This window comes from Grampus griseus (assembly GCF_964374135.1).
Source record: "Grampus griseus genome assembly, chromosome: X".
Classification (NCBI taxonomy): domain Eukaryota; kingdom Metazoa; phylum Chordata; class Mammalia; order Artiodactyla; family Delphinidae; genus Grampus; species Grampus griseus.
This window is the reverse complement of record NC_138999.1, coordinates 43,503,668-43,517,659: the sequence shown is the minus strand read 5'-3', so window position 1 is coordinate 43,517,659 and position 13,992 is coordinate 43,503,668. Positions and strand designations below refer to the sequence as shown.

The 13,992-nt window shown below is 39.4% G+C and overlaps 1 protein-coding gene across 1 annotated transcript in view; it reads left to right on the top strand.

The window, feature by feature from the left end:
* Positions 1 to 13,992, top strand: part of DGKK (diacylglycerol kinase kappa) — a gene marked incomplete at both ends in the record, with an annotated part of 159,759 nt that overhangs the window by 85,905 nt on the left and 59,862 nt on the right. Inside the window, 3 exons of the mRNA XM_082681869.1 lie at positions 3,688 to 3,823; positions 4,295 to 4,401; positions 4,731 to 4,856. Of these exons, the coding sequence (XP_082537995.1) occupies positions 3,688 to 3,823; positions 4,295 to 4,401; positions 4,731 to 4,856 (369 nt within the window). The remainder of the gene's footprint in view (positions 1 to 3,687; positions 3,824 to 4,294; positions 4,402 to 4,730; positions 4,857 to 13,992) is intronic.

Genomic DNA, 13,992 nt, shown 5'->3' with positions numbered 1-13,992 from the left:
ACATCTTTAGAAGATTTTGTGCTTTATGGGATGTTTCCTGAGACTTTTATGCACTTTGAAAATACTTAATATTATTAAGTCCTCACGCTTTAACAGTGTTTTAGAGTTTACCAAACACCTGGACTGACAAGATCTCCTTTAATGAATAGACAAATAATTAATGAACCTATCTGGGTTCTGGATTATACTGAAAGGGATTCAGGAGATGGAGAAAATAGCCTTAGCTGCTCTAAAACAGTGAAGAATCAGATTGGAGTGATGATCTCTGCATGAATGTATTAACCTATGTATTTTAGAGAGCATAAAAATCAAACATAAAACCCAACAACCACACATTAAAAGCCTTAACATTCAGAGATCAGTGGTTTGTATACATGCCACAGTTCTTCATCTGTCTTCAAAGTCAATTTTTAATCTGTGTCACTTAATAGAAAGGCCTGTAATGACATACTGTGTTAGTTTCCCAGGACTGCCATATCAAATCCACAAACTGGGTGAATTAAGATACTTCTCTCACAGTTCTGGAGTCTAGAAGTACAAAATCAAAGTGTTGGCAGGACTGTGCTCTTTCTGAAGGCTCTAGAAGAGAATCCTTCTTTGCCTCTTCTTAGCTTCTGGTGATTGCAGGCATACCTTGGCTTGTAGATGCATCATTCCAATCTCTGCCTATATCATCACATGATGTCTCTCCTGTGTCTGTCCAAATTTCCCTCTTCTACAATGAGATACCATCTCACACCGGTCATAATGGCCATCATCAAAACATCTACAAACAATAAATTCTGGAGAGGGTGTGGAGAAAAGGGAACCCTTTTGCACTGTTGGTGGGAATGTAAATTGATACAGCCGCTATGGAGAACAGTATGGAGGTTCCTTAAAAAACTAAAAATAGAACTACCATATGACCCAGTGATCCCACTACTGGGCATATACCCTGAGAAAAACATAATTCAAAGAGTTGTGTACCAAAATATTCATTGCAGCTCTATTTACAATAGCCAGGACATGGAATCAACCTAAATGTCCTTCGACAGATGAATGGATAAAGAAGATGTGGCACATATATACAATGGAATATTACTCAGCCATAAAAAGAAACGAAATTGAGTTATTTTTAGTGAGGTGGATGGACCTAGAGTCTGTCATACAGAGTGAAGTAAGTCAGAAAGAGAAAAACAAATACCGTATGCGAACACATATATATGGAATCTAAAAAACAAACAAAAAAATGGTCATGAAGAACCTAGGGTCAAGACGGGAATAAAGACGCAGACCTACTAGAGAATGGACTTGAGGATACAGGGAGGGGGAAGGGTAAACTGGGACAAAGTGAGGGAGTGGCATGGACATATATACACAACCAAACGTAAAATAGATAGCTAGTGGGAAGTAGCCACATAGCACAGGGAGATCAGTTCGGTGCTTTGTGACCACTTAGAGGGGTGGGATAAGGAGGGTGGGAGGGAGGGAGATGCAAGAGGCAAGAGATATGGGAACATACGTATATGTATAACTGATTCACTTTGTTATAAAGCAGAAACTACCACACCATTGTAAAGCAATTATACTCCAATAAAGATGTTAAAAATTTTTTTTAATTTTAAAAAAAGAGGGAAAGGACACCAGTCACTAATCCATTATGACAACATCTTAAATTGTTTATATCTATAAAGATTCTATTTTCAAATAAGGTCACATTCACAGTACCAGGTACTTGAACATATTTTGGCAGGGGACACAATTCAGCATACAACATGTACTCATCCAGGGTGGTATGCACCAAAGTTTTCTTATACAATAGGATGCACTTAAGGAATAAAAATCCCACCTCCTCCACTGCTGAACCAAAGCAATGTCCATTTTATATATTTTTATATTCTGTAAATAATTGGAGCATGACATTCAATATTCCACCCAGGCAGAGTTCATCATTTCTTCCATTTGTCCTGTAGAATCTTGAACATTATAGGAGAGCTCACTTTTCACTCTACACTGGAGTCATCTGTTTAGGAAGTTGTCTCCTACAGTAGACTATGAGCTCCGTGAGGGCAAGAACTATGGATCATTCATCTCTGAATCTCCAGTGCCTAGCTTTATAGATGACACAAAGTCGCTCTTAGTAATTATTGGAGGAAAGAAGGAGGTTGGAAGGAAGGAAGGTACTTGTAAAGTTATAATCTAGTGGGAAGTAGAAAGGTGCTAGTTGCTCAGCATGTCAAAGCCAAGACTATGTCACTTCCTCAGGACTCTCCACTCTCTACTTTGATCTTCTTGGAACTTTGCCAGGGTTTCAGTATGCAAAAAATAATACAATCACAAAGTGACTCCATACTTGGTGAGCCTTTAGTGCATCAAAGTAGCTTTTCCTTCCAGAAGCTTCCTGGTCATTCCAACAGCAGCTTAGCACATAAACGGCATGCCAGAGGGGGAAGGAGGGATCAGGGAATACCATGTACAGGCTATGTTTTAGATGATGAATTCCTATAAATTGATCAAGGTTGAACACTAAATATGGCAGATCCCTCAATAGCACTTTCTCTCTTTCCCTCTCTGTCTCTCTCTCTAGTGGACCAGTATCAGCTAGCGTCAGGAAGAATATATAGTTCATTTTAAAGTCTTATGCCTTTACACACCCAACCGATTATAACATCCAGAATAAAAAGCTGAATGCATATGCTTATGTCTACATTCCAGAGGAAGGCAGAGAAGGAAGAGATCAGACATTCACAGGAATTATAGAAAAGGTGGAAGTGTCCTGTGGAATGCACGCCCAGAACAAATTTGGAAGTTTTTGGTGCCCACTCCTCCCCTTCCCCTTTTAACCCTAAAACTAGTTTCTGGTATGCCCTGTGCCAGCCCACAGTCATGAGAGTCAGGCTGTGATAAACAAATGTAGCATTTATAGGGAGGTTAATAGTAAATGTCAAATTGAATACCATGAAAGAGGACACCAAACAGAATGCCATTCCATGAGGGCAGAGACTTTATCTTGTTCATCAGTGCCTTGAAAAGTGCCAAGCACATAGCAGTTACTCAGTAAAAATTTAATGAATTTTGAATAAATTAAATTGATTAACCAGGAAATTGCTATAGGCAGTCAGAGCATGTTATTCAGAAAAGAATACTGGGACCAGAAGCCTCTGAAATGAAACTGTTGTCCCAGCAATGCAATGCTCTCCTCACTTGGCAGCAGCAGGTCCAGGAAGGGTAATGTATATCTCCAAGAGGTAGCTAAAGCCTGACAAGCATTCCTTAGCCTAGAGTCAGAGCCCTGCCTCCTCCCTTTCTTGCCTGGCAAGAGGGCTTGGATATCACTGAATTTCCTACTCACAACCTCCTTTTGCTGACTACTCAAAGAAGGCCAAGGCCAAGATTAACAGAACTAATTTTGCTTAGGCTAAACCAATGAAATGGTTTAGCCAAGGAGTATAAAGATCATCACTCCTGCCTTCAGTCCCTGTTCCAGGATCTAGCACCCCCTCATTCCTTTTCCCTTTTTAAAACCACTGGGAAAAAACAGAGATGGGAGATTTGTTAAGCATTGGCTCAACTTTGATTCTTCCTCTTCACATGCTCTGACACCTTATGTAGCTGGCCATTTCAGCCTTAGCATTCAGATCTTCTGGCCTTCCCTAATCCGTCTCTGTGATTAACTCTCTATTCTTTCTTCTCTTTGATTTATTTTAGATACCTGCAGCAGAAAACAACCCTTTTCTTGTTGGAATGCACTATTGGTACTCAAGCCACAGTCCCCGGACCCAGCACTGCAATGTTTGTCGAGGGACCATTCCTGCCTTATCTCGAAATGTTATCATCTGTGAAGGTACATTTCTGATTCCTTTAGGAAGTGGAGCTCAATGGGTGGAGATGGGTGTGAAGGAGCTCATGAGACTTTAGTATCATTGACTCACACTAGGTCACTGATTCTAGTGTAAGGTTAACCCTGACACTTAACAGACAGGGGAAAGGAGACGGGAGGAAACTGGCATGAGGGGGAATTCTCATTAATCAAAAGGGAGGGTTGGGTCTGGGAGGATTGGACAGTACAGTCACAGGTTTGGAAAAATAGAAATCACCTCATTCTTACCATCAATTTCAATTCAAGTCAGGTAATAGAAAATTTGGCTGGGAAGAATACAAAGAAACTGAAATATATGGAAAATAAGCCTTTGGAGTTAAGTCACAACTACTTAGATGCATCTAGGTTCTAACTTTTAGAGCAGCTTAGGGAAGGAAGTTAGAATCTTCATTGTCACCTGATTCACATCCATCTTTTTTTCTTCCTCTTTCACAGTGTGCAAAGTAAAGTCTCACAGATTATGTGCTTTAAGAGCAAGCAAAGATTGCAAATGGAATACATTATCCATTACTGATGACCTCCTCATGCCTGCAGATGAAGTAGTGAGTACCAGCCATGCTTTCTCATAATCACCCTTTTCCATCTCCCCTTCAGTCATGACACACAGGGGAAGGAAGACTTCTTCCTGTTTCCAGACAACCCAAGTAGGCTTCATTCCCAGGCTTATGATCCAACAAATCTAGAAGAATGAAAGCCTCCCCCACAACTCCCACCTGTCATTTGTCACTAGCATGGGAGTGGGGAGGGAAGGATGATGGAAAACTTCCTTGGGGTTGTCTAGTGTCCTCCATGGGGTAGTATAGTTATTCCAGCTGGCCCTTCCTCTCCTTATATCTCTAACTTCTACCTCTTGTCTCTTTTTATCCTTCAGAAAACTATGCCCCATCAGTGGGTAGAAGGAAACATATCTGTCAGTTCTCAGTGCGCAGTATGTCACGAGAACTGTGGCAGTTATCAGAGACTTCAAGATTTCCAGTGTCTCTGGTGTAATTCTACGGTAAGACGCTTCTCATCTCTTTGATATTTAGAGAGCTGACTTCTAGAGAAGGGGTGGGTTGGAGTTTGATTGCACCTACACATAGATAGAAATCTCAGAGACCCTTACCCCAAAATAGATTATACAGATTCCATAGTATAGAGCTCAGTATCCTGCCTTTCCAGAATTAGCTATGGAATCTTTGAGAGAAAGATTTAATACTCCCTCTTATCTTTGAAGGTGAGGACTACTAGCAAATGGGAAGAGCTGAATTCTCTTATGACAGTAGGGGCAATTAAAAAGTTAGTTCTGAGTATACCTTTAAGAAACCACCTCCTTTCCTCATTCACCATTTCCTAGGAAATTGCAATCTTTGTTAATTAATAATGGTTAATAATATTAGCACATTATTATTGCCACTATGTATTGAGTGTTTTATATACATGATCTCATTAAATCCTTACAACAACCCTAAACCAGGCCTCGTTGTTCCCATTTACAGAAGAGAGGAAAATGAGGTTCAGAAAAGTGAAGGGATTTGCTCAAGGTCATGAAGCCAGTAAGAAAAAGAGTCTTGATTCATACATAATTGTGTAAAAACTGTGCTCTTAACTACAACATTACCATGCCTTTAAACCAGTGGTTCTCAACTGGGGGTATATTCCCCCACCCGCAGGACACATTTGACAATGTCTGGAGATATTTTTTTATCTAATGATATTCTGATGGAATTTTTTTATTTATCAAGGTATAGTTGATTTACAATATTATGTAAGGTTTAGGTGTACAACATAGTGATTCACAATTTTTAAAGATTATACTCTATTTATATATATTATAAAATATTGGCTATATTCCCTGTGCTGTACTGTATATCCTTGTAGCTTATTTATTTTATGCATAATAATTTGTACCTCTTAATCCCCTACCCCTATCTTATACCTCCCCCAAACTAGTAAACACTAGTTTGTTCTCTATACCTGTGAGTATATATTTTTTGTTAAATTAACTAGTTTTCTTTATTTTTTAGATTTCATATATAAGTAATAACATACAGTATTTGTCTCTCTCTGTCTGACTTATTTCTCTTAGGATAATACCTTCCAGGTCCATCCATGTTGTTGCAGATGGCAAATTTTCACTCTTATTTATGGCTGAGGAGTATTCCATTGTGTGTGTGTGTGTGCGTGTGTGTGTGTGTATGACACTTGTTCTTTATCCATTCATCTGTTGATAGACACTAAGATTGCTTCCATATCTTCACTATTACAAAGAATGCTGCTGTGAACATTGGGGTGCATGTATCTTTTTGAATTAGTGTTTTCTTTTTCTTCAGATGTATACCCAGAAGCAGAATTGCTGGATCATGTGGTAGCTCTATTTTTAGTTTTCTGAGGAACGTCCATACTGTTCTTCATAGTGGCTGCACTAAATAACATTCCCAAAAACAGTGTAGGAGGGTTCACTTTTCTCTACATCCTCTCCAGCATTTATTATTTGTAGATATTTTGGTGATGGCCGTTCTGACTGGTGTGAGGTGATGCCTCGTTGCAGTTTTCATGTGCATTTCCCTGATGATTAGCAATGTTGAGCATCTTTTCATGTTCCTGTTGGCATTCTGTATGTCTCCTTTGGGAAAAAAAGTCTATTTAGTTCTTCTGCCCACTATAAAAATTTTTTTTCATTTTATATTGGAGCTTAATTGATTAACAGTGTTGTGTTAGTTTCAGGGATACAGCAAAGTGGTTCAGTTATTCATATAGATGTATCTATTCTTTTTCAAATTCTTTTCCCATTTAGGTTATTACAGAATATTGAGCAGCATTCCCTATGCTATTCAGTAGGTCCTTTTTGGTTATCTATTTCAAATACAGCAGTGTGTACATGTCAATCCCAAACTCCCAGTCTATCTCTCCCCCCGACCCTTCCCCACTGGTAACCATAAGTTCGTTCTCTAAGTCTGTGAATCTGTTTCTATTTTGTAAACAAATTCATTTGTATCACTTTTTTTAGATTCCACATATAAGAGATATCATATGATATTTGTCTTCCACTGTCTGACTTACTTCACTTAGTATGATAATCTCCAGGTCCATCCATGTTGCCTCAAAAGGCATTATTTCATTCTTTTTAATGGCTGAGTAATATTCCACTGTATATATGTACCACATCTTCCTTATCCATTCATCTGTCGATGGACATTTAGGTTGCTTCCATGTCTTGGCTATTGTAAACAGCACTGCAATGAACATTGGGGTACATGTATCCTTTTAAACCATGTTTTTCTACAGATATATGCCCAGGAGCAGGATTGCAGGATCATAGGATTCCTCTATTTTTAGTTTTTTAAGGCACATCCATAATGTTCTCCATAGTGGCTCTATCAATTTACATTCCCACCAACAGTGCAAGAGGGCTCCCTTTTCTCCACACCCTCTCCAGTGTTTATTGTTTGTAGATTTTTTGATGATGGCCATTCTGACTGGTGTGAGGTGATACCTCATTGAAGTTTTGATTTGCATTTCTCTAATGATTAGTGATGTTGAGCATCCTTTCATGTACTTGTTGGCAATCTGTATATCTTCTTTGGAAAAATGTCTATTTAAGTTTTCTACCAATTTTTGGATTGAGTTGTTTGTTTTTTTGATATTGAGCTGAATGTGATGCTTGTAAATTTTGGAAATTAATCCTTTGTCAGTTGCTTCTTTTGCAAATATTTTCTCCCATTCTGAGGGTTGTCCTTTCATCTTGTTTATGATTTCCATTGCTGTGCAAAAGCTTTTAAGTTTCATCACATCCCATTTGTTTATTTTTGCCTTTATTTCCCTTACTCTAGGATGTGGGTCAAAAAAGATCATGCTGTGATTTATGTCAAAGAGTGTTCTTTCTATGTTTTCCTCTAAGAGTTTTATAGTGTCTGGTCTTACATTTAAGTCTTTAATCCATTTTGAGTTTATTTTTGTGTATGGTGTTAGGGAGTGTTCTAATTTCATTCTTTTATAAATAGCTGTCCAGTTTTCCCAGAACCACTTATTGAAGAGACTGTCTTTTCTCCATTGTATATTCTTGCCTCCTTTGGCAAAGATAAGGTGACCATATGTGCATGGGTTTATCTCTGGGCTTTCTATCCTGTTCCATTGTTCTATATTTCTGTTTCTGTGCCAGTAACATACTGTCTTAATTACTGTAGCTTTGTAGTATAATCTGAAGTCAGGCAGCCTGATTCCTCCAGATCCATTTTTCTTTCTCAAGATTGCTTTGGCTATTGGGGGCCTTATGTGTTTCCATATCAATTGTAAAATTTTTTGTTCTACTTCTGTGAAAAGTGCCACTGGTAGTTTGATAGAGATTGCATTGAATCTGTAGATTGCTTTGGGAAGTATAGTCATTTTCACATGTTGATTCTTCCTATCCAAGAACATGATATATCTCTCCACCTGTTTGTTCATCTTTAATTTCTTTCATCAGTGTTTTATAGTTTTCTGCATACAGGCCTTTGTTCTCCTTAGGTAGTTTTATTCCTACGTGTTTTATTCTTTTTATTGCAATGGTAAGTGAGAGGGTTTCCTTAATTTCTCTTTCAGATTTTTCACCATTAGTGTATAAGAATGCCAGAGACTTCTGTGCACTAATTTTGTATCCTGCTACTCTACCAAATTCATTGATTAGCTCTACTAGTTTTCCGGTAACATCTTTAGGATTTTCTATGTGTAGTATCATGTGATCTGCAAAGAGTGACTGTTTTACTTCTTCTTTTCCGATTTGGATTCCTTTTATTTTTTTTCTTCTCTGATTGCCGTGGCTAAAATGTCCAAAACTATGTTGAATAATAGTGATGACAGTGGGCGACATTGTCTTGTTCCTGACCTTAGTGGAAATGGTTTCAGTTTTTCACCACTGAGAATGATGTTAGCTATGGATTTCTCATATATGGCCTTTATTATGTTGAGGTAAGTTCCCTCTATGTCTACTTTCTTTAGAGTTTATATCATAAATGGGTGTTGAATTTTGTTGAAAGCTTTGTCTGCATCTATTGAGATGATCATATGGTTTTTCTCCTTCAATTTGTTAATATGGTGTATCACATAGATTGATTTGCATATATTGAAGAATCCTTGCTTTCCTGGAATAAACCCCACTTGATCATGGTGTATTATTCTTTTAATGTGCTGTTGGATTCTGTTTTCTAGTATTTTGTTGAGGATTTTTGCATCTATGTTCATCAGTGGTATTGGCATGTAGTTTTCTTTCTTTGTGACATCCTTATCTGGTTTTGGTATCAGAGTGATGGTGGCCTCGTAGAATGAGTTTGGGAGTGTTCCTCCCTCTGCTATATTTTGGAAGAGTTTGCAAAGGATAGGTGTTAGCTCGTCTCTAAATGTTTGGTAGAATTCTCCTGTGAAGGCATCTAGTCCTGAGCTTTTGCTTGTTGGAAGATTTTTAGTCACAGTTTCGATTTCACTGCTTGTGATTGATCTGTTCATATTTTCTATTTCTTCCTGATTCAGTCTTGGCAGGTTATGCATTTCTAAGAATTTGTCCATTTCTTCCAGGTGGTCCATTGTATTGGCATAGAGTTGCTTGTAGTAATCTCTCATGATCTTTTGTATTTCTGCAGTGTCAGTTGTTACTTCTCCTTTTTCATTTCTAATTCTATTGATTTGAGTTTTCTCCCTTTTTTTCTTGATGAGTCTGGCTAATGGTTTATCAATTTTGTTTATGTTCTCAAAGAACCAGCTTTTAGTTTTATTGATCTTTGCTATCATTTTGTTCATTTCTTTTTCATTTATTTCTGATCTAATCTTTATGATTTCTTTCCTTCTGCTAACTTTGGAGTTTTTTTGTTCTTCTTTCTCTAATTGCTTTACGTGTAAGGTTAGGTTGTTTATTCGAGATGTTTTCTGTTTCTTAAGGTAGGATTGTATTGCTATAAACTTCCCTCTTAGAACTGCTTTTGCTGCATCCCATAGATTTTGGGTCGTCGTGTCTCCATTGTGATTTGTTTCTAGGTATTTTTTGATTCCCTCTTTGATGTCTTCAGTGATCACTTCGTTATAAGTAGTGTATTGTTTATTATTCTTTTACATCTTTATTGGAGTATAATTGCTTTAAAATTGTGTGTTAGTTTCTGATTTATAACAAGTGAATCAGGTATACATATACATATGTTCCCATATCTCTTCCCTCTTGCGTCTCCCTCCCTCCCACCCTCCCTATCCCACCCCTCTAGGTGGTCACAAAGCACTGAGCTGATCTCCATGTGCTATGTGGCTACTTCCCACTAGCTATCTATTTTATGTTTGGTAGTGTATATATGTCCATGCCACTCTCTCAGTTTGGCACAGCTTACCCTTCCCCCTCCCCATATCCTCAAGTCCATGCTCTAGTAGGTCTGTGTCTTTATTCCCGTCTTACCCCTAGGTTCTTCATGACATTTTTTTTCTTAGATTCCATATGTATCTGTTAGCATACGGTATTTGTTTTTCTCTTTCTGACTCACTTCACTCTGTATGACAGACTCTAAATCCATCCACCTCAGTACAAATAACCCAATTTCGTTTCTTTTTATGGCTGAGTAATATTCCATTGTATATATGTGCCACATCTTCTTTATCCATTAGTGTATTGTTTAGCCTCCATGTGTTTGTGTTTTTTACAGATCTTTTCCCGTAATTGATATCTAGTCTCATAGCGCTGTGGTCGGAAAAGATAGTTGATACAATTTCAATTTTCTTAAAGTACCAAGGCTTGATTTGTGACCCAAGATATGATCTATCCTGGAGAATGTTCCATGAGCACTTGAGAAGAATGTGTATTCTGTTGTTTTTGGATGGAATGTCCTATAAATATTAATTAAGTCCATCCTCTTTAATGTATGATTTAGAGCTTGTGTTTCCTTATTTATTTTCATTTTGGATGATCAGTCCATTGGTGAAAGTAGGGTGTTAAAGTCCCCTACTATGAATGTGTTACTGTCGATTTCCCCTTTTATGGCTGTTAGCATTTGCCTTATGTATTGGGGTGCTCCTATGTTGGGTGCATAAATATTTACAATTGTTATATCTTCTTCTTGGATCGATCCCTTGATCGTTATGTAGTGTCCTTCTTTGTCTCTTGTAATAGTCTTTATTTTAATGTCTGTTTTGTCTGATATGAGAAGTGCTACTCCAGCTTTCTTTTGGTTTCCATTTGCATGGTATATCTTTTAACATCTCCTCACTTTCAGTCTGTATGTGTCCCTAGGTCTGAAGTGGGTCTCTTGTAGACAGCATATATATGGTTCTTGTTTTTGTATCCATTCAGCCAATCTGTGTCTTTTGGTGGGACCATTTAATCCATTTACATTTAAGGTAATTATCAGTATGTATGTTCCTGTTACCATTTTATTAATTGTTTTGGGTTCGTTATTGTAGGTCTTTTCCTTCTCTTGTGTTTCTTGCCTAGAGAAGTTCCTTTAGCATTTGTTGTAAAGCTGGTTTGGTGGCGCTGAACTCTCTCAGGTTTTGCTTGTCTGTAGAGTTTTTAATTTCTCCATCAAATCTGAATGAGATCCTAGCTGGATAGAGTAATCTTGATTGTAGGTTGTTCTCCTTCAGCACTTTAAATATGTCCTGCCAGTCCCTTCTGGCTTGCAGAGTTTCTGCTGAAAGATCAGCTGTTAACCTTATGGGGATTCTCTTGTGTGTTATTTGTTGTTTTTCCCTTGCTGCTTTTAATATGTTTTCTTTGTATTTAATTTTTGACAGTTTGATTACTGTGTCTTGGCATGTTTCTCCTTGGATTTTTCCTGTATGGGACTCTCTGTGCTTCCTGGACTTGATTAACTATTTCCTTTCCCATATTAGGGAAGTTTTCAACTATAGTCTCTTCAAATATTTTCTCAGTCCCTTTCTTTTTCTCTTCTTCTTCTGGGACCCTTATAATTTGAATGTTGGTGTGTTTAATGTTGTCCCAGAGGTCTCTGAGACTGTCCTCTGTTGTTTTCATTCTTTTTTCTTTATTCTGCTCTGCAGTAGTTATTTCCACTATTTTATCTTCCAGGTCATTTGTCCGTTCTTCTGCCTCAGTTATTCTGCTATTGATCCCCTCTAGAGTATTTTTCACTTCATTTATTGTGTTGTTCATCATTGCTCATTTCATCTTTAGTTCTTCTAGGTCCTTGTTAAATGTTTCTTGAATTTTCTATGTTCTATTTCCAAGATTTTGGATCATCTTTACTATCATTATTCTGAATTCTTTTTCAGGTAGACTGCCTATTTCCTCTTCATTTGTTAGGTCTGGTGGGTTTTCATCTTGCTCCTTCATCTGCTGTGTGTTTCTCTGTCTTCTCATTTTGCTTATCTTACTGTGTTTGGGGTCTCCTTTTTGCAGGCTGCAGGTTCGTAGTTCCCGTTGTTTTTGGTGTCTGTCCCCAGTGGCTAAAGTTGGTTCAGTGGGTTGTGTAGGCTTCCTGGTGGAGGGGACTAGTGCCTGTGTTCTGGTGGATGAGGTTGGATCTTCTCTTTCTGGTGGGCAGGTCCACATCTGGTGGTGTATTTTGGGGTGTCTGTGGCCTTATTATGATTTTAGGCAGCCTCTCTGCTAATGGGTGGGGTTGTGTTCCTGCCTTGCTAGTTGTTTGTCATTGTGTGTCCAGCACTGTAGCTTGCTGGTTGTTGAGTGAAGCTGGGTGTTTGTGTTGAAATGGAGATCTCTGGGAGATTTCCACCATTTGATATTACATGGAACTGGGAGGTCTCTTGTGGACCAGTATCCTGAAGTTGGCTCTCCCACCTCATAGGCACAGCAGTGACTCCTGGCTGCAGCATCAAGAGCTTTTCATCCACACGGCTCAGAATAAAAGCAAGAAGAAGTAGAAAGAAAGAAAGAAAGAAAGAATGAGGATAAAATGAAATTAAATAAGTAAGATAAAATAAAATAAAGTTATTAAAATAAAAAAATAATTATTAAGGAAAAAAATTTTTTTAATGTAAGAAAAAATACAGACGGACAGAACCCTAGGACAAATGATGAAAGCAAAGCTATACAGACAAAATCTCACACAGAAGAATACACATACACACTCATAAAAAGAGGAAAAGGGGAAAAAATAATAAATCTTCCTCTCAAAGTCCACCTCCTCAATTTGGGATGATTCGTTGTCTGTTCAGTTATTCCACCAATGCAGGGTACATCAAGTTGATTGTGGAGATTTAATCTGCTGCTCCTGAGGCTGCTGGGAGAAATTTCCCTTTCTCTTTTTTCGCACTGTTGCCGGGGCTCAGCTTTGGATATGTTCATGCCTCTGCATGTAGGTCGCCGGAGGGCATCTGTTCTTCGCTCAGACAGGACGGGGTTAAAGGAGCAGCTTATTCAGGGGCTCTGGCTCACTCAGACTGGGGGGAGGGAGGGGTACGGATGTAGGGCGAGCCTGCGGCTACAGAGGCTGACGGGACCATTGCACCAGCCTGAGGCATGCTGTGCATTCTCCTGGCGAAGTTGTCCCTGGATCCTGGGACTCTGGCAGTGGCGGGCTGCACAGGCTCCCCGGAACGGAGGTGTGGATAGTGACCTGTGCTCGCACACAGGCTTCTTGGTGGCAGCAGCAGCAGCCTTAGGGTCTCATGCCTGTCTCTGAAGTCCGCGCTGTTAGCCGCAGCTCACGCCCGTCTCTGGAGCTTCTTTACGCAGCGCTCTTAATCCCCTCTCCTCACGCACCAGGAAACAAAGGGGGAAGAAAAAGTCTTTTGCCTCTTCGGCAGGTCCAGACTTTTTCCTGGACTCCCTCCCAGCTAGCCGTGGTGCACTAACCCCCTGCAGGCTGTGTTCACGCTGCCAGTCCTCTCCCTGCGCTCTGTCCGAAGCCCAAACCTCAGCTCCCAGCCCCGCCCACACTGGCACGTGAGCAGACAAGCCTCTCGGGCTGGTGAGTGCCAGTCGGAACCAATCCTCTGGGCGGGAACCTCTCCGCTTTGCCCTCCGCACCCCTGTTGCTGTGCTCTCCTCCGCGGCTCTGAAGCTTTCCCCCTCCGTCACCCACAGTCTCCGCCCGTGAAGGGGCTTCCTAGTGTGTGGAAACCTTTCCTCCTTCACAGCTCCCTCCCACTGGTGCAGGTCCCGCCCCTATTCTTTTGTCTCTGTTTATTCTTTTTTATTCTGCCCTACCCAGGTACGTGGG